Genomic DNA, 20,105 nt, shown 5'->3' on the forward strand with positions numbered 1-20,105 from the left:
CTCAGACGCCAGCAAGGTGGAGGTGGAGTACTGGTTTGGGCTGGTATCATCAAAGATGAGCTTGTGGGGCCTTTTCGGGTTGAGGATGGAGTCAAGCTCAACTCCCAGTCCTACTGCCAGTTTCTGGAAGACACCTTCTTCAAGCAGTGGTACAGGAAAAAGTCTGCATCCTTCAAGAAAAACATGATTTTCATGCAGGACAATACTCCATCACACGCATCCAAGTACTCCACAGTGTGGCTGGCAAGAAAGGGTATAAAAGAAGAAAATCTAATGACATGGCCTCCTTGTTCACCTGATCTGAACCCCATTGAGAACCTGTGGTCCATCATCAAATGTGAGATTTACAAGGAGGGAAAACAGTACACCTCTCTGAACAGTGTCTGGGAGGCTGTGGTTGCTGCTGCACGCAATGTTGATGGTGAACAGATCAAAACACTGACAGAATCCATGGATGGCAGGCTTTTGAGTGTCCTTGCAAAGAAAGGTGGCTATATTGGTCACTGATTTGTTTTTGTTTTGTTTTTGAATGTCAGAAATGTATATTTGTGAATGTTGAGATGTTATATTGGTTTCACTGGTAAAAATAAATAATTGAAATGGGTATATATTTGTTTTTTGTTAAGTTGCCTAATAATTATGCAGAGTAATAGTCACCTGCACACACAGATATCCCCCTAAAATAGCTATAACTAAAAACAAACTAAAAACTACTTCCAAAACTATTCAGCTTTGATATTAATGATTTTTTTGGGTTCATTGAGAACATGGTTGTTGTTCAATAATAAAATTATGAAGACTTCTTCTTTGCCGCTTGGATAAAGACATCGCCCGGATCGGATGAGGAGTTCGGCCCGGTTGGGTGAAGACAAGGTAGGGAGATCTTCAGGGGGTAGTGTTAGGTTTTTTTAAGGGGGGTTTGGGTGGGTTTAGAATAGGGGTATGTGGGTGGTGGGTTGTAATGTTGGGGGGGTGTTGTGTTCTTTTTTTTACAGGCAAAAGAGCTTTCAACTTGGGGTAAATACCCCGCAAAAAGCCCTTTTAAGGGCTGGTACAGAGCTGGGTATTTTATAATTTAGAATAGGGTAGGGAATTTTTTATTTTGGGGGGCTTTATTATTTTATTAAGGGGCTTAGAATAGGTGTAATTAGCTTAAAATTGATGTAATCTTTTTTTTTTTTTTGTAATTTAGTGGGTTTTTTTTTGTAATTTAGTTTAGTTTATTTAATTGTATTTTTAGATAGATATTTGTAGTTTATTTAATTTATTGATAGTGTAGGTGTATTTGTAACTTAGGTTAGGATTTATTTTACAGGTAATTGGGTAATTATTTTAACTAGGTAGCTATTAAATAGTTAATAACTATTTAATAGCTATTATACCTAGTTAAAATAATTAACAATTTACCTGTAAAATAAATATAAACCCTAAAATAGCTACAATGTAATTATTAATTATATTGTAGCTATCTTAGGGTTTATTTTATAGGTAAGTATTTAGATTTAAATAGGAATATTTTAGTTTATAATATGAATTAGATTTATTTAATAAGAATTTAGTTAGGGGTGTTAGGGTTAGATAGAGTTAATATAGTTAATATAAATACTATAGTAACTATATTAACTATATTAACCCTAATATAATTAGGGTTCATATAGTAAATATATATAAAGTAATAACTATATTATGTGTGGATTTGAGTGAACTTACACCTGATGTTTCCTTGATACTCATGATTGCTTTTTGTGAAAGATCAATTTTGATCATATCTTTTGTTGAAGAATAAAACTTTTTGACTCTAAGACTCAGTGGCTGGGATTTTTGAAATTTTGTATTATTATTCAGTCTTTGACCGGACTTTATCCCGTGCCTGAGCACACTAACTAGAAAGGGTGGTGCGGTCACACTTTATGGTATATATAATATACTTAGGGTTAATATAGATAATATAGCTGGCGGCGGGGTAGGTAGATTAAATTAGGGGTTAATAATTTTAATATAGATGGTGGTGTAAGGGGCTTACATTAGGGGTTAATACTATTAATATAGGTGGCGGAGGTATAGGGAGGGCAGGTTATAGGGCAAAAGAGCTGTTTACTTTTTGGGCAAAACCCGCAAAAGGCCCTTTTAAGGGCTGGTAATAGAGAAAATTATTTTAGGGGGATTAGATTAGGGGTTAATATAGATACTATAGCTGGCGGCGGGGTAGGGGGATTAGATACTGGTTAATATAGTTTAATATAGCTGGCGGCGGGGTAGGAGCTCACATTAGGGGGTAGGTAACATAGATGGCGGCGGTGTTAGGGCTCACTTTAGGGGGCTATAGATTTAATATAGCTGACGGCGGGTCCGGGAGCGGCGGTTTAGGGGTTAATACATTTTTTATTGTTAGGATAGTGAGGGGGGATAGCGGAGAGAGGGTTAGACGTGTCGGGATTACTTGGGGGAGGCGTGTTAGACAGTACGGGAGATTTAGACTTTAGTCAGGTTTTGTAGGCGCCGGCAGTTTCTAAAGTGCCGTAAGTCACTGGCGACTCCAGAAATTTGTACTTACGCAGATTTCTGGACATTGCTGGTTTATCCGACTTACGGCACTTTAGCAACTGCCAGCGGAGTTTATAGGATAGCTCGAGTTGCGAGCTGAAACTATGGGCGGCGGGGGTTCTCTCGCTTGTGCCGCAAACTACGCCGTATATCGGATCGCGCCCCTAGTCTGAATTTCAAATAAACAGTAGATGTTTTTCTGACAAATTATTTTTTTCTCCCATTTTGCCGGCCCCTTTTATCATGTGACAGACATCAGCCAATCACAGACTAGTATATGTATACCCTGTGAGCCTGTGCACATGCTCAGTAGGATCTTGTTCCCCTGAAAGTGTGAATATAAAAAGACTGTGCACAATTTGATAATGGAAGTAAATTAGAAAGTGTCTTAAAACTACATTCTCTTTCTGAATCATATAGTTTACTTTGATTTGAGTGTCCCTTTAAGTCCCATTACCTACTGGAAAATTCAGGTTTCCCTTTAATTTGAGCCATATTGAATAAGTATATAATAAACCTATTATCCTATAAAACTTTTTCCAAGCTGTTACAATGTCTTTAAAGAAAATATTCATATAAGTATTATAGTTAAAATGAAGCAGATATATTAAATTGATTGGTTCCATAACTGCCCTTTCTAACTGCAAAGGCATCGATTTCTCCATATGCAAAAGCCATTCAACTGCAGTTTTTATCAAGATTACTCAATTATAATATCTAATGTCATGAAGTCCAAGTCCATCTTTTAAATATGAGGAGTAGACTTTCCTAAGACTGATTCCTGTTTTTTTTTCCCTTCCATAAGAAAAATATAATAGAAGAGTTCATTTTTTTAAATTTTACTCTTTTAATAATGTACTCAAACTTTTAAGGAAATTTGTAACTTTTTCTATTAGGTTTTAGATGATGGTATTGCAAATAACAAGTCGATCTTAAAGTGTTGATAAATGTCAGACTATAAGAATGTTGTAATGAAAAAATATATTAGTGTACAAGGAAAACACATACTTTTTTATTTTATATTTTTTATTGTATATTATTTTATAATACAAGATTTATAATCCTACTTGGTATCTTCTTTTCCTCTGCCCCCTTCATTTTCTCTTTTGGCTTGGCTGTGAGATAGAAAGCAGTTCCACCCACTTATTACATAGGCTTCCTAGGGGCTTTCAAATGGCTGGATTTCAAGAGTGTCATATGACACACTCACTGATTGGATGTTTATTGGAATTGTCATAAAAAAAAATTTCATCCCAGTGGTCCAGCACAATATTGTAATAGAAACATTACTATAGGCACAGATTTAACTCTTTTCATGGATAGACTAAAAAAAAAAGGTACACATATACTTTTTTATTGGCAAAGATTACATATATGAGATTTGATTAGCTAAAGTTTACCCTCACTTTAATAAATGACACTATCGTACTATACACTATTTTAGTCAATCTCTGAGTTTGTAAATTCACTATATTTGGTGAGATTTGCCACACTCATAAATCTGCTATTGCAATAAAGTAAAGTCTTACAAAATAAAATGCAATGGGGGGGGGGGGGGGGGTAAAGGGACAGTAAGCACCTTGAGACTGTAATTTAAAATGTTTAATTATGTAATGTAAAACAACTTTGAAATATACTTTCATTATGTATTTTGCCTGCTTTTCATATAATTTAAATCTCAATATTGTAGGTTTTCTAACTCTTAGAACTGGAAGTGCACACTGCAATACCAACCCTGCAACATACCTGTCTCCATTTGGCCTCAGCATAGGTTATCATAAAATGAACTACAAAATAATGTAGTTTTTTGCAAATATTGTGGCTAATCTTGTCTACTCCAGTAAAAAGTCCTGATTGGCTCCCTAAAATCAGGTAAGTGGTGGGTGGGAATTTACTGTTTAAAATCTATTGCAGTGAACAAGGTGTTCATTTGTTTAGAAACTGTTTAGCCTTTGTGAATACATTATTCTACAGAAAGATAACAGAAATATCTTCTATTTGCAAGGTGTCCCTTTAACTTGAATGTATGTCAAATTATGTGATTTATACAGTGTCAGGTGATGCCAACCTTAATGAAAATGTTCCTACAGTGATGAATTATATGTTTAGCTCCTTTCTTAGTGTGTTCTGAGAGGTCCTACTTTATTCTATGGAGTCCATTCACCAAAGAATGAACAAGTCTGTGAGCATCTATAAATGTACTTTAAAGTGAATGTCAATTTTGATGCTAAAGTGCCCGGTTTTTAAAAATTCGATTAAAAACATGGGCACTTTAGGGGACGGAGCCTGGCCACGAATGCTGATGGCTGCACACTGAAAGTGCTCTGATACCCATACACTCTCAGCATAAGGCTAAACATAGCAAATAGCTTTGCTTCACATATAAATAAGACCCACTAACTCAGAACATAAGATTGCTTCGGTTCTCAAACTTTTTTTATTACTCGCAACTAAAAGAGGGCCTAAACCACAAAAAGCCTTACAATCGGCAAGGATGGAAAACTATTTAATTTCAACAGACTCAGGGCAGGGTTCACAAAAAGACCCCTCAGACCTGTCTAACACTCAGGATACTGTCCATCATTCTAACTGTGACCCTAGACACTCTGGATATGTCACGAAAGAAGATATCAGACATTTGTCTTCTAAAAATGACATAAAAGCAGCCATCCTAGAAATGAAAAATATGTTTGGGGAACTCAAAAAGGATATCGCTAATATTGATCATAGGGTCACATTAGTAGAGGAATCGCAAGAAGCACTGCGCTCAGATGTGCAACAAAACGCCAGTTGTGTGCAATTACAGGACGCTACCATCCTCAACTTAAATGAAAGGATTGAGGACCTAGAAAATAGGAGTCGTCGGAACAATCTAAGGATTAGGGGTGTCCCGGAAACTGTAGCCCCAACAGAAATAAACGACTATATACAGAGACTCTTCAAATGCATCAAAGACAGCCCTGGGGAGGATGACATACATGTTGAAAGGGCCCACAGAGCCTTAAGGCCAAAACCACCAGCAAGGGCACCTCCCAGAGACATTATTGTTAAGCTCTTATCCTACAGGGATAGGGAAGATATAATCCGGCATGCCAGAAACCAACAACCATTAATGCATGAAGGAGTAGAGATTCAAATATACACAGATTTATGCCCTGCTACCCTGCAAAAGCGAAGAAAGATGCGCTTCATCACGCTAGGCCTCAAAGATCACAGGATCCCTTACAGATGGGGCTTCCCGACCTGTCTAATAGCATCTAAGGATGGAACCACAGCTACATACCGCACGATAGCTGATCTTCCAGCCTTCAATCAAGCTCTTGGAACTCAAATCAGGCCGCTGGGCCCTGCAGCAGAGCCACTACCCATGAGAGAAAATCGTAGAGAATTGGAGGGCCCTCATGGCAGAGGGCTCCCTTGAGTCTGTCGCCTCCTTACAGGGGAGTCACACCACCAGCACCTTGATAGAACTGCTGAGTCTCCAGAGATTTGGAGGCGGCAGATGCCACATCCAAGACTATGCCTTTCTCACAGGACAGCTAAGTATTTGAATATATACTGTTTTACTTGCTTATGACTTATGTTCGAGGTCTGCTTTTGAAGGCCTTGCAGTCACAAGATCTATTTATTGCAGTTATGTCTATCTATAAACATTGGAATCTGTTGTTTAAAACCACCTGATGCACTATACAGGAATAATTTAACACTCCTGACATTTATAGGAGAAAGATGGACAAATCCAATACACCACTGAACTAGATATTATTGGGACAGTACAGTATTAGCAGATCCTGTGCTATAAGCTTCAGAAATGAGATACACACTGTTGCTGTTTTTGCTAGATTATCTCTGGTTGTTTGTACATGATAGCTTATAATGTAAACATATTCCCTATTATATGTCAGTTAAGTACATTGAAATTTAACCTTTACTCATCTATTAAGCGTTAGTGATGGTTTATGTTTTAGATTTATTCCGGTGGTAGCACCACTGAAACAAAGAATGCTGTGGCTGAACTCATACTTAGACACTAGCCCCAGACACAAGGATAGTCTTAATTACACTCGGATATGACTGGATGCACCAACAGCTCAAATGCTGGCTATAGATATACTCGGTGGATAGATGAAATAGACAATATGATGGTAGTACCGATTTTATGCCCCTTGGAATTTACCACTGTATAAATACATATATAGCCACTGTTAAAACCAAACTGTCATATGATAATGGAGATAATAGAATCATAGGGTGCACGCCTACTTCAGAAACTCGCATAGCCGCCCTTAGATTTTAGCCTCTTCACGCAGGCATTGACCACAAACTTAAAGCGGCATGCTCATACTCACTAAGTGCCTTCATCCTATAACAAGACACATTAGACCCTACAGAGATGTTATTATATAACTACATGACAGAGTCATTAAGAGCCCTGATGTTCCACCAAGGTCTTCTTAAACTGAGCCAAAGTACACCATAATGCCTGTTATCTCACGTACTTAGACAAGTCACTCTATGCCGCTAACTGGCACTAAATGCAGCCCCATAGAACAGTGTAGTACATCTTTGAGTCAGCCACACATACATAAAATATAACTAAAAATAGATAAGTTGCTGAGTTAAATAAAGTTAATGATATAAGTTATGTATATTGAATGCTATGTTTGCCTACAATTCACAATGTTAATAAGAATAATTCGTTTGCTGAGAGTGTAGGGGTCAATACCCCTGCTGTTTGTCTATCCCAATTCTAGTTGGATAGAGTTCGACTTTACAGTCATTCTCTCTACTTTTCTACTCTACCCTTTTTTCTTTCCTTTTCCTTTCCTCTCTCCTCTTACGTTTATTTAACCTGTGATATAATTCCTCATACATTGCAGAACTCTATTTCTTCTCTTTTTGCCTGTTTTTCCTCTCCCTTTTTCCTGCTTGCTTTCTAAACAGACCGCATAAGGTCATCTCTATAAACTAGTTTTTCCTTCATTTAACCACTTACTCTCTCCACCTTTCCCTTTTTCCTCCCCTCGAATCTTCATCTTCATCTACCCTCTACCCTTCCCATTACTCCTCCCTCCCCCCCCCTTTTTTTTTTTTTCTTTTTCCTCTTCCTCTCTCCCCCCCACTTCTCTTGACTTGAGCAGCTTTAGGTCACCAACTAACACGATGAAGAGCATGAGGGAACACACCTTAGATTTGGTCACTATAAATGTTAAGGGATTTAATAGCTCCGGAAAAAGATCGATCGTCACTAGAGACTTACATAGAATGGGGGGTGATGTTGTGTGCCTCCAGGAGATGCACTTCTCTAAATTTAGAGAACCTAAATGGTATAATAAACAATTCCCAACGGCTTATTTTGCTTCCAGCCCCATCAAAAAAAATGGGGTGGGGATCCTCTTTCGAGCGGGGGTGCCTTTCCGGATGGAGCAGACCATAAGAGACCCAGAGGGCAGATACTTGATTTTAATTGGCACCTTGTATGGCAGATATTTGACTCTTGTCAATGCATACTTTCCAAACACAGCACAAGATACTTTCTTTAGAAAGTTAATGAACGAAATTCTAGAGACCCAAAAGGGAATACTCTTTTTAAGTGGCGATTTTAATGTTTCGTTCTGCCCCAGGCTGGATACATCAGACGGACTATCCAGCGCTAGACACAAGGTGGTCAAACAGATAGCTAGATATTTGAGAGATCTGGTTCTTCATGATGTCTGGCGCACAATGCATCCTAATACTAAAAACTACTCCTTTTACTCCCATCCCCACGGGAAATACACCAGAATCGATTACATTTTTACTGACTCTACGGGACTCTCCAGCATTACAGGCAGCAGTATAGGTCAGATCACTTGGTCTGATCATGCCCCGGTGAGGTGTACCGTCAAATGGCCTGAGATGCCGATCACTCCATTTATATGGCGCCTGGATGAGTCCCTGCTAGATGAGCCCCTACTAAGACAGAAATTGGATAACACCATTGATGAGAACTTTCACAATAACTCAGGAGGCGACCAATCTGAAACGACAGTCTGGGAAGCACATAAATGTGTTTTAAGAGGAGAACTGATTAGACATGTATCAGCGCTCCGCCGAGAGCAGAAATTCCGCTACAATGCGCTACTTGAGAAAGTGACACATGCCGAAGCTGAACATAAAGAAAGGCCGACTGACATAGCAGCACAGGCTGATCTTAAAGAAGCTAGATCGGCTCTATTGCAACACCTCCAGAAGGAGCAGCAAATTAAAGCCCTGAGGCTCCGACAACATTACTTCGAACAGAGCAACAGGGCAGGGAAATTCCTTACACGAGCTCTGGCCCGCCAACGACTTAGGACTTATGTCTATGAAGTCAAGGACCACCACGGTGATACACACCGAGAAGGGCCTGCTGTAGCAGACACGTTCTGTAACTTCTATGAAACCTTATACAATCTACGTACAGAGGAGCCAGCAGAACAAGACCAAATTCCCGGTACTACCCAGGAAAGAAATATCTTAAACTACCTGCAGAGTATAGATATGCCATGCATGTCTCGGGAAGAAACAGAGCAACTTGAAGCACCGTTCACGATAGAAGAGATCCAGCGAGCAATTAAGCTCCTCCCAGGAGGCAAAAGTCCTGGGCCAGATGGCTTTGGCATGCGTTACTACAAAACATTTCGGGATAGATTAGTACCACACTTACTAACAGTATTTAACCAATTGTCAGAAAATCCCATCCTCCCAAGCTCTTTGCTTGAAGCACATATCTCAGTTATACATAAACCTCCGAAGCCTGAGAATCTGCCCAGCAGCTACAGGCCTATTTCACTCCTTAATTCGGATGTAAAAATCCTAGCAAAAATGATAGCCAACCGCCTTGCTAAACTACTACCACAACTGATCTCTACGGATCAAGTGGGATTTGTTCCGGGCAGAGAAGCTCGGGATAATACCCTTAGAGTACTGCAGCTAATTTCTTATGCAGACCTTCACTCAGCTCCGTTGGCACTTGTGTCTATGGATGCTGAGAAAGCATTTGATCGGGTAGGTTGGTTGTTTATGCGACACACTTTGGCAAAACTGGGATTTGGCAATGGCATTATAAATACAATCTTTGCGTTATACTCAACACCGAGCGCTAAAGTGCGTGTTAATGGTATGCTCTCAAGGCCTTTCAGGATCTCTAATGGAACGAGGAAGGGGTGTCCACTGTCACCCCTGTTATTCGCCCTAGTAATCGAAACTCTAGCCTGCAGAGTTCGCAGTAACTCTGACATAAGGGGACTGGTTGTAGATAATAAAGAACATAAGTTGGCCATGTATGCGGACGACGTTCTAGTAACGTTGTCGGATGTATCCATCTCGCTTCCAGCCCTATTGACGGAGTTTGCAGCATTTGGTCATGAACATAACCATACCAACGGATACCTTTGAGGGAGCTTGTGATAAATGCCCACTAAGTGTGGCGAAACATCGCTTAAAATACCTCGGGATATTCCTGACCCCGATGATCTCTGGCATGGTGGATATGAATTATAAGCTAATTAGAGATTCAGTGACAGCTGATATGACCAGATGGAGTAACAAATCCATCTCGTGGATGGGTCGTATCCATGCGGTCAAAATGAACGTCCTACCCAGGATCCTATATATCATGCAGGCACTTCCTCTCGCAATGGCATTACCTTTTATCCACCAGATCCAGTCAGAAATGGAGACATATATCTGGAAAGATATAAAACCTAGAATCCGGAAGGAAACAATGTATCTACCCAGAGATAGGGGAGGGGCGGGAGTCCCTTTACTAAAGGCTTACTTCCAAGCAATAATGGTCCAGAGATTGGTACATTGGTGTCACAACAAACCAGATAAAGCCTGGGTAGAATTGGACCGAACGCTTCTGCAAAGGGGAAATATAGGCACCTTTGCTTGGATATCAGCAGAGAATCGAACACCTCTGATCAAACAATACCCCTTATTAAAAGATGTGTACTGTACATGGGACTCATTGATCAAACGAGACAGACGCATCTCATCCGTCCCGTCCCCGGTAACCCCGATATTCGATAACCCAGAAAATGCCTTAGCAAATAGAATACAACCACAGAAAAACGCATACACTCTGGCAGATGCTGCTATATCTAATGCTTTTCACCAAGGCAAGATACTGACCCAAGATAAGCTAAAAGAGTGGGATACCTGGCTGTTCTTCTCTTGGTTTAGGGTAGCACAGTTTCACCATTATGTGAATGGACACAAAGACAAATCCCTCTTCACGAGAGAAAAAACATTACTGGAACATATTTGCACAGTGACTCAAACACCTGGCCACCTGATATCTCGCCTTTATAAACTATTGCTCACAAGCAGTGATGAGCACATACCTTCCTATACAAAAGCATGGAGTGCAGATCTTAATTTAGACATAGCCTCAAAGGATTGGTTGCAGATTTTTAATACAGCCAAAACAGCTTCAGTCTCGATGAGATTACAGGAAATGCACTTTAAATTCCTAAACCGGTGGTATCTAACTCCACAGAGGTTAAGTAAAATTTACCCACAAATGAGCGGAGATTGCTGGAGAGGCTGTGGGGAAACCGGCTCAATAATGCACATCTGGTGGACATGTCCACGTATACAGGAATTTTGGACAAGAATGTTCGCCGAGTGTAGCCGGCTTCTTGGGATCATATTGCCTCCAAACCCAAACAATTTGATATACCATGCTCTCCCCAAGATAGCAGTGGAAGCGAAACGTAAGTTGTTTCTAGTAATGCTAAACGGAGCTAAAAGCTTAATCCCGAAGTACTGGAAGTCTGTCAATGTGCCAGACTTGAATGAATGGAAAAATGGAGTCAAAGACCTGCTTGATCTGGAGAGGTACCACTACCTCAAGACTGGAAAACTTGTACTACATGAACATATGTTAATGATCTGGGAGGGCAAAATTGTCTGAAAGCCTAATGGGACCTAAACCAATTCGACTGATATGAAGTGCTGTGTCCTGGTGATGTACATGATAAGCTATTAACGAGGGGAAAAATGATTGGGGAAGCATGGGGATGATAACCTTGGAATTATCCCGACTCTGAAAATAGATCACTCATAATGCCCATCCCCACCTCTCCCCTCACCCCTACACCACCCCTCCCCCCCCAATTTTTTTTTTCCCCCAATCCCTAACTACCCTCCTCTTTCTCCTCTACTCCTTTCGACGCCTCTTCTTGCTTTCTCTCACCTTTTCTCACTTATAAAAGGTATGACCTCATACCTATGAATGTTTCTATAACTTGACCAACAGATATACTGTACAGCTATGCTGTATCATACTATGCAATTAAATGTGACCTGTGTACCTGAAATATGTTTTTTAAGCACAATTAGAGATATGTTTGCACTGCATTATATATTCAAGATGATATCTCTGTAATGTTTGTCTTAATGATGCATCTACTTTCTCACTGTTTGTCTTTTAACACTGGTCACTCAATAAAGCTTTTTTGGTTTAAAAAAAAAAAAAAACATGGGCACTTTAATTAATCAAAATTTACATTTCACTCCTGTTGAGAAAAAAAATTACCTTTTAATCTTCACAGCAGCTCCAGCTTCCACCACCCGTCGCAATGCCTCTACTTGGGTCTAAAATAAGGATTCCGGCATCCTCTAATCACAGTGTTGAATCAGACACTGATTCCCCCGGGGGGGAAGCCATGATTGGAGGATGACCTATCCATCATTTCTGACATCAGAAATGGCTTGCAACAACCAGAGGAAGCTGGAGCTGCTGTGAAGATTAAAAGGTAAGTTTTTTTTCTCAGCAGGAGTGAAATGTAAATTTTGATGAATTAAAGTGCCCCCGTTTTTAATTGAATTTTTGAAAACCGGGCACTTTAGCATCAAAATTGACATTCACTTTAAATGTTAACTTAGCAAACTGAAAGACTGAAGAGGCTGCAATAATTGGAAAGTCTGGAGAAAGTCCTAAGTGAATTTATCCTACTATATAACAGTGACTGACAAATTTACATTACCTCATTCCTTTCATACCATCCCACATTCTGCATTTTTGAAAATGTTTGAGAACGTTTGACTACAAAGTAAATAAGATAGCCACTTCCGCACAAGCAACATATTATCATCAAGTTGGCCAGAACCCTGAGGAATCTTGTAAGATGGATATTTTCATCTTTGTGGCTTTCTTCTTCATCTACAATTGATTCCTGTGGGAGGAAAATAAAAATGGCATTAGCCATCTTAGCAAAATTATGGTCTATAAAAATAATTGACAACTTTTATTTTTGTGTGCCTTATACTGATACACTGCAGGAAAGTTCTCCTCTGTGAAAAACACAACTGGGCTAAAAGAGGCTGCTGCTAAGTGGCGACTTGCCGTAGAACAAGCTACTGAGCTGTTGTTCATTCCTAGTAGAGCACTTCTCTTTCTGTATGCATTTGTATTATGACCCAGGGGTGTAATGAATATATCATAATGGTTTGTTCCAGTTGTTGCTGTTTATATTTGCTGCAGTTCATATATTCTAACACTAGGGACAAGCATGAGGTATAACAGTGAAATGGGTGTGTTATCTTCAGTTAATAAAAAGTTCTTGAAGTTGAACAATGGTGCCTTAATGAGTTCTGTGCATTCTATAACAGGAGATCTTTACATGGTGTCAGAAGTAAACAGATTTATTTCAGTTTAATTGTCATGGCTGCAAGCAGACAACAAGTGCCTCCTATGGACTTTGATAAAGGCAATGTATCTGAGCACTGGACAAGATGGAGAGAGCTCATGGAATTATTATTTGCTGCCCCTGATGCTGACAAGTGGACACAGGAGCAGAAGGCTGCACAGTTTCTCATTTGCATTGGAGAGAAAGGCAGAGATATTTGCAGATCATGGAGTGCAAGTGGAGCTATATCTGCTGAAGGTAAAAAGGTTCCCAATGTGTTATTTGAGAAATTTGAGGCATACTGTAATCCTAAGAAAAACATAACTGTACAGAGAAAAGTGTTTTATGAAAGACATCAGGGTAAAACAGAATCTATAGATGAGTGGGTCACACAGCTACATCTCATAGCTAAAGACTGTGCCTTTCAGGACTGTGATGATATGATAAAAGATAGAATTGTGATGGGATCAAATTCTAGAGAAGTACAGGAAAAATTACTGCTAGAAGAGGATCTAACCATAAACTCTGCTGTAAAAATAGCTAAAGCATATGAGACATCTAGAACTCACAGGCAGTTAATTCATAGTAACACAGAAGTCTTACACATGGTGCAAAGGAAAAGTTAAAGTAATCTGTTTCATAGCAGAAAAGCAAATAACCTGCAGGATTGTGCAGAGCAAACTCTTTACAGAAGCTGTACTAAATGTGGTACAAAACACACTAAGAATACACAGTGTCCAGCACAGGGAAAAATATGCTACAAATGTCAGAAAAACAACCATTTTGCCAGGGTGTGCAGAAACAACACTATAAAGTATAGGAAGTCAGTGAATCAAGTGAAGCAAGATGAAAATTAAACTGATAGTGACATTGATCAAAGTACAATATTTCTAGCTATGGTGGATAAAACAAATGTAGAACAAGATGAAGTATATGTTGAGATTCTTGTGAGCACACAAAACATACCAATTAAATTCAAGATTGATACAGGTGCACAAGTAAATTGCATTCCTGCTAGCACATATTATAACAAGCTGGCAAACATATGTGAGCTTGAAAAGTCTGGTCTGTCCAAACTTGTTGGTTATGGAGGACACCGGCTGCATGTACTAGGAAAGTGCTCATATCAATGCATGTTACAAAACAAAAAACTTAATTTGGAATTTTATGTTATAGACACCCCAGCAAAGCCTGTTTTAGGGTTAAGTTCCTGCAAACAGCTAAATCTTATAAAAATAGTCATGCCTGTTGATCAGTATAACAAAGGTTTATCTAAGCAACAAGTTGAGGAACTATTTTCAGATGTGTTTCAAGGGCTAGGTTGTTTGCCTGGTGAATGCAGCATTAAACTAAAACCAGATGCACATCCAGTAATTCATTCACCAAGAACGATCCCAATTGCCATAAAAGACAAACTCAAAGAGGAACTGGATCGCATGGTAAATTTAGGAGTGCTGAAAAAAGTAGATGAGCCCACTGAGTGGGTGAGTTCAATGGTTGCAGTAGAAAAGAAAAACTCAGGTGCTTTAAGAATATGCATTGATCCAAGAGATTTAAACAGAGAAATCATGCGAGAACACTACAGTTTACCAACTCTAGATGACATCACACACAAGTTAGCACATGCAAAATTCTTCAGTGTATTAGATGCTCAGTCAGGATATTGGCAGCTCAAATTAGATGAACAGAGCAGCAGGCTCACCACTTTTAATTCACCATTTGGAAGATGGCGCTTTACTAGAGTTCCCTTTGGTATTGCCTCAGCACAAGAAATATTTCAGAAAAAAGCACATGAAACCATTGAAGGCCTTCATGGTGTAGATGTAATCATAGATGATCTTCTGGTATATGGATCTACACGAAAAGAACATGATCAAAATCTGTGTGCACTATTGGAACGGTGTCGAGAGAGAAACATGAAGTTAAACCCAGGTAAAATGCAAATTGGTGTTACCCAAGTTAAATATTTTCGTCATATTCTGTCACAAGATGGGCTAAAAGCAGACCCAGAGAAAATAGCAGCAATACAACATCTGGATCCTCCTTCCTCTAAGAAGGAATTAGAAACCATTCTGGGTATGTTTAATTATCTGTCAAGGTTTGTTCCTGGACTAGCAGAAGCTACAGCTCCACTAAGAGAACTACTCCAAAAGGATGCACTATGGAGCTGGAATGACTCAATAAATAATGTTTTTGAAGATGTCAAAGGTCTTATTGTGCGTTCCTCAGAAACTGGATTACAATATTTTGACCCCAAGAAGAAGGTAACAATACAGGTTGATGCCTCTCAGTTCGGTTTAGGAGCAGTCCTCATGCAGGAAGGCAGGCCTGTTGCATATGCTTCCAGATCAATGACTCCTACGCAATGCAACTATGCCCAAATAGAAAAAGAAATGCTGGCCATTGTAATTGGTTGTGAAAAGTTTCATCAATACATCTATGGGCAGAAAATCACAGTTGAGACTGATCATAAACCACTTATGAGCATCATGGAAAAACCACTTGTGTCCCCTCCACCAAGGCTGCAAAGAATGATCCTAAGAATACAAAAATATGATATGCATGTAGTATATGTACCTGGCAATAGAATTCCAGTAGCTGATATGCTTTCAAGGACATTTAAGCCTGGACAAGACGAAAGAGAGGAAAGGGACTTGGAAGAGCATGTGCACTCTGTACTTTCACAATTACCTGCTACTGATGAGAAACTTAAAGAAATACAGCTAGCAACAGAAAGGGATGCAACTATGGCCAATTTGATTACAATAATACAGGAAGGATGGCCAAACTCAAAAGCCAAAGTGAATGTTGACTTAAAACCTTACTGGAATGTAAGAAAAGAACTGTCAATAATTGATGGGATTGTATTTAAAGGGGAGAGAATTGTGGTTCCCCCGGAGCTCAGGAAAGAAATAATAAGAAAACTGCATATAGGGCATTTTGGAATAGCCTTGTGTAAAAGACGTGCTAGGGATCTCTTATATTGGCCTGGAATGAATTCACAGATTGAAGACATGGTCAATAGTTGTGCAACATGTCAAGAAAATAAAAGAGCAAACCAAAAGGAGCCAATGGTAACAAGAGTACAGCCAGAGAGAGCTTGGCAAAGAATTGCATCAGACCTATTTACATGGAACCATAACAACTATCTTATAATGGTAGACTACTACAGTCGTTACTTTGAAATAGTTCAACTAAGAGACACTAAGTCTAGTGCAGTAATAAATGTCATTAAATCTGTCTTGGCAAGACATGGCATATGTGATGAGTTAATATCAGATAATGGTCCGCAGTACTCCTCAATAGAATTTGCAAACTTTGCAAAAGAATGGGGTTTCAAACACACATTGTCCAGCCCACATTACCCACAGTCAAATGGCTTAGCTGAAAAATATGTACAAATTGCAAAGAACATTTTGGAAAAAGCAGCCCAAACTAATCAAGATCCATACCTGTGTATTCTAAACTACCGTAACACCCCAATAGATGGAATTGCATCACCTTCACAATTACTAATGAGTAGACGTTTGAAATCAGTTTTGCCTTCAACACCTACACAACTTGCCTCCAAAGTACAGAATCCTGCAATGGTTAAACAGTGAGTGGAAACATTAAAAAACAGGCAGAAACAGTACTATGATCGTGGGTCTAAATTTCTAAAACCTTGTGAGCTTGGCGATAGGGTAAGGATGCAAAATTTAGAAGGAAGGTGGAAACCTGCATGGTAACCAAAGTAACAAGTGCACCACGCTCATACATTGTCCGCACCGAGAATGGCAAAGATTACCGGCGCAACAGAGTACATCTGCGTCATAACAGAGGTACGAATACAGGAGTTACAAATATTCCAGATGCAGTGCTTCATGTACCACCAAGGATGTCACATAGTGATATAAATGAGACTCTAAGCTCAACTGATGCTTCACATGTGGACATACAGGAGGGACAATTACTGAGTACAACACCAACCGCACAACTCTCTGATCACAGCTCCAATGTGATTCTTCCTAGCACAACAGAAACAGCACAAGTTGAACCACCCAGTAGATTCTCAAGATATGGACGGAGAATCAAGCCAAAGTATTGGGAAGACTATGACACTACATAACTGTGTGCTTTGTTTGTTTGTTTTTGTGCTTGTTTTTTTTTTGTTTTTTTTTTTACATTTATATTCCTTTATATCCAATATATATTGTTTTATTTTTTATTTATTTTTAAGAAGGGAGATGTAATGAATATATCATAATGGTTTGTTCCAGTTGTTGCTGTTTATATTTGCTGCAGTTCATTTATTCTAACACTAGGGACAAGCATGAGGTATAACAGTGAAATTGGTGTGTTATCTTCAGTTAATAAAAAGTTCTTGAAGTTGAACAATGGTGCCTTAATGAGTTCTGTGCATTCTATAACAGGAGATCTTTACATGGGAAATCTCCCTAAGGGTGATGGGGAAACCAGACGTGGACTCCTTGCCCATTGTGCTTAGAGGAATATGATTACACATTACTGAAGAGGCCCAAATGAAGGCCAACATTATCAGCTGGGGTTGTCATGTTCTTTGTTCAGAGGAAGATTGCCTGGTATTTTGGGGTGGGATCAGACTGATATACTTCAGGAAAGTTCTTCTCTGTGAAAAACACAATTAGGCTAAAAGAGGCTGCTCCGGGGTGGTAACTTGCTGTAGAATAAGCTTCTGAGCTGTTGTTTGTTCCCAGTAAGGCATTCTCTTTCTGTATGTATTTTTACTCAACTACTCATTGCTTGATTGGCCACTAACAAATAGGGTTGGGAGAATCTAAAGCCAATCTGTGAGTTATAGATCAAATGTTTAACAGTTTAGAACTATATTAAATACCATAGCATGGTTACTACTCACCATAATATTGTTTTGCCTTCAGTGCCAGCAGTTATCTTCAAAGCTGTCAGCTTATTTTAACCCATTACAGGTGCTGGTTTGTGAAGCTCCACAGCTTCGTACTGGGTGGTGCCATCTTGGAGCACACGTGTTTTTGCATCCTGTGACAGAAGGGGTGCGCATAAACAGATCAAGGGCTCTTTGACAGGTATACCTTGCATTTGGGGAAACTTTGGATATGCAGAAGCTTTACATTTTAACACGGTTTAAAAGTTATATAACAAATATAAAAAAAGTCCTCAAAAATGTACAGCTCCTGGTCTGTATTGTGCACGCTAAACTAAAGTGCACGATATGACTTGTCAAAAAGCTAACGTCACTGATCTGTCAATATTCACCCCTTCTATCACAGGGTGCAAGAATACTTTAGGTTAAAGATGTTGGCGCGTACTGTGAAGATTTGGAGCTTCACTAAGCAAGAGTAAAGAGTTTAAGCTATAACCACAGAGGAAATACAATAGCTTGATGAGTAGTAAGCCTGCCACTCTAATTATGTCCCTTTAACGATTTCAAGAGATTTTAGCCTGTATTTAAAGGGACAGTCAACACCAGAATTTTTTTTGTTTAAAAAGATAGATAATCCCTTTATTACCCATTCCCCAGTTTTGCATAACTAACACAGTTATAATAATACACGTTTTACCTCTGTAATTACCTTGTATCTAAGCCTCTGCAGACTGCCCCCTTATTTCAGTTAATTTGACAGACTTGTATTTTAGCCAATCAGTGCTCACTCCTCGGTAAATTCATGTGCGTGAGCTCAATGTTATTTATGTGAAACACATGAACTAATGCCCTCTAGTGTTGAAAAACTGTCCAAATGCTGTCCGATTAGAGGCGGCCTTTAAGGTCTAAGAAATTAGGTTTAGCTTTCAACTAAGAATACCACGAGAACAAAGCAAAATTGGTGATAAAAGTAAATTGGAAAGTTGTTTAAAATGACATGCCCTATTTGAATCATGAAAGTTTGTTTTGGACTTGACTGTCCCTTTAAAGGGACAGTTTACTCAAAAATGTTCTCCCCTTTAATTTGTTCCCAATGATCCACTTTAACTGCTGGAGTGTATTAAATTGTTTACAAGTAGCTCCTTTACCCTTATATTGGCATTTGAAATTGTTAATTTAGCATGTGGTATCCCCACCTATTCTGAAAGTTTGTGGCCGCGCGTACCAGCTATAGATAAGCTTTGTAAACACAGCCAACAGTAGAAATTACACTCCCAGTGCAATATAGCAGAGATAAAGTAATAAAATGTTGATTTTCCATTGTTCTCTCAAAGTATTGGTGATTGTTTTAAGGACAGATATAAGATAAAGAAGCAGGTATATGTGCACAATGTGATACAGTAATGAGATCGGATTATACCTACAAGCTCAACCTATTTTATTAGGCTGTGGCTTTAAACACAAAATCAGAGCTTTAATATACAGAAATAAACCTTAAAAAGCTAATTTTCATACATTTTTTACTCTGCAGTTGGTAAAAAAAGCAATTGTAAACACATTAAGGGAAAAACTATTTTACAGTATACTCTCCCTTTAAGGTTGAAATAAGTATCACAATTGATATTTTAAAGTATATGTCTATAAAGTAGAATCAATCCGAGATGTTATTTAAGTTCAAAAAGATGAATTGGGGAGACACAAATCTAACAGATATATAATAATTGTGATCACAAGAGCTCACAAATCATCATCTTTTTGTGGTAAGAAACAAAACAAAAAAATGTATTTGACACATTTAACAGCAGTTTTACAGGGGCATTCTAATGCAGAAATTACATACTCTAAATTGTTATGGCATGTTATTTTTGTATTACTAATTCTAGTATACTATATATACAACTTTCCACTAGCACACCAATCACAAGTTAGCAAGAGGATTAGTAAAAAATAAAGCTTTTGTAGTAGTAGAATTTACATCCAGTTTTCCCTTAATAAAGGGACAATAAACATTGATCTTATGAACATCTAATTATATTCCATCA

The 20,105-nt window shown here is 38.8% G+C and overlaps 1 protein-coding gene across 1 annotated transcript in view; it reads right to left on the reverse strand.

The window, feature by feature from the left end:
• TMC2 (transmembrane channel like 2) overlaps positions 1-20,105 on the reverse strand; it is a 212,269-nt gene that overhangs the window by 73,917 nt on the left and 118,247 nt on the right. Inside the window, exon 9 of the mRNA XM_053715757.1 lies at positions 12,561-12,749. Coding sequence (XP_053571732.1) covers positions 12,561-12,749 — 189 coding nt within the window. The remainder of the gene's footprint in view (positions 1-12,560; positions 12,750-20,105) is intronic.

The sequence above is a fragment of the Bombina bombina genome, chromosome 5 (assembly GCF_027579735.1).
Source record: "Bombina bombina isolate aBomBom1 chromosome 5, aBomBom1.pri, whole genome shotgun sequence".
NCBI lineage: Eukaryota > Metazoa > Chordata > Amphibia > Anura > Bombinatoridae > Bombina > Bombina bombina.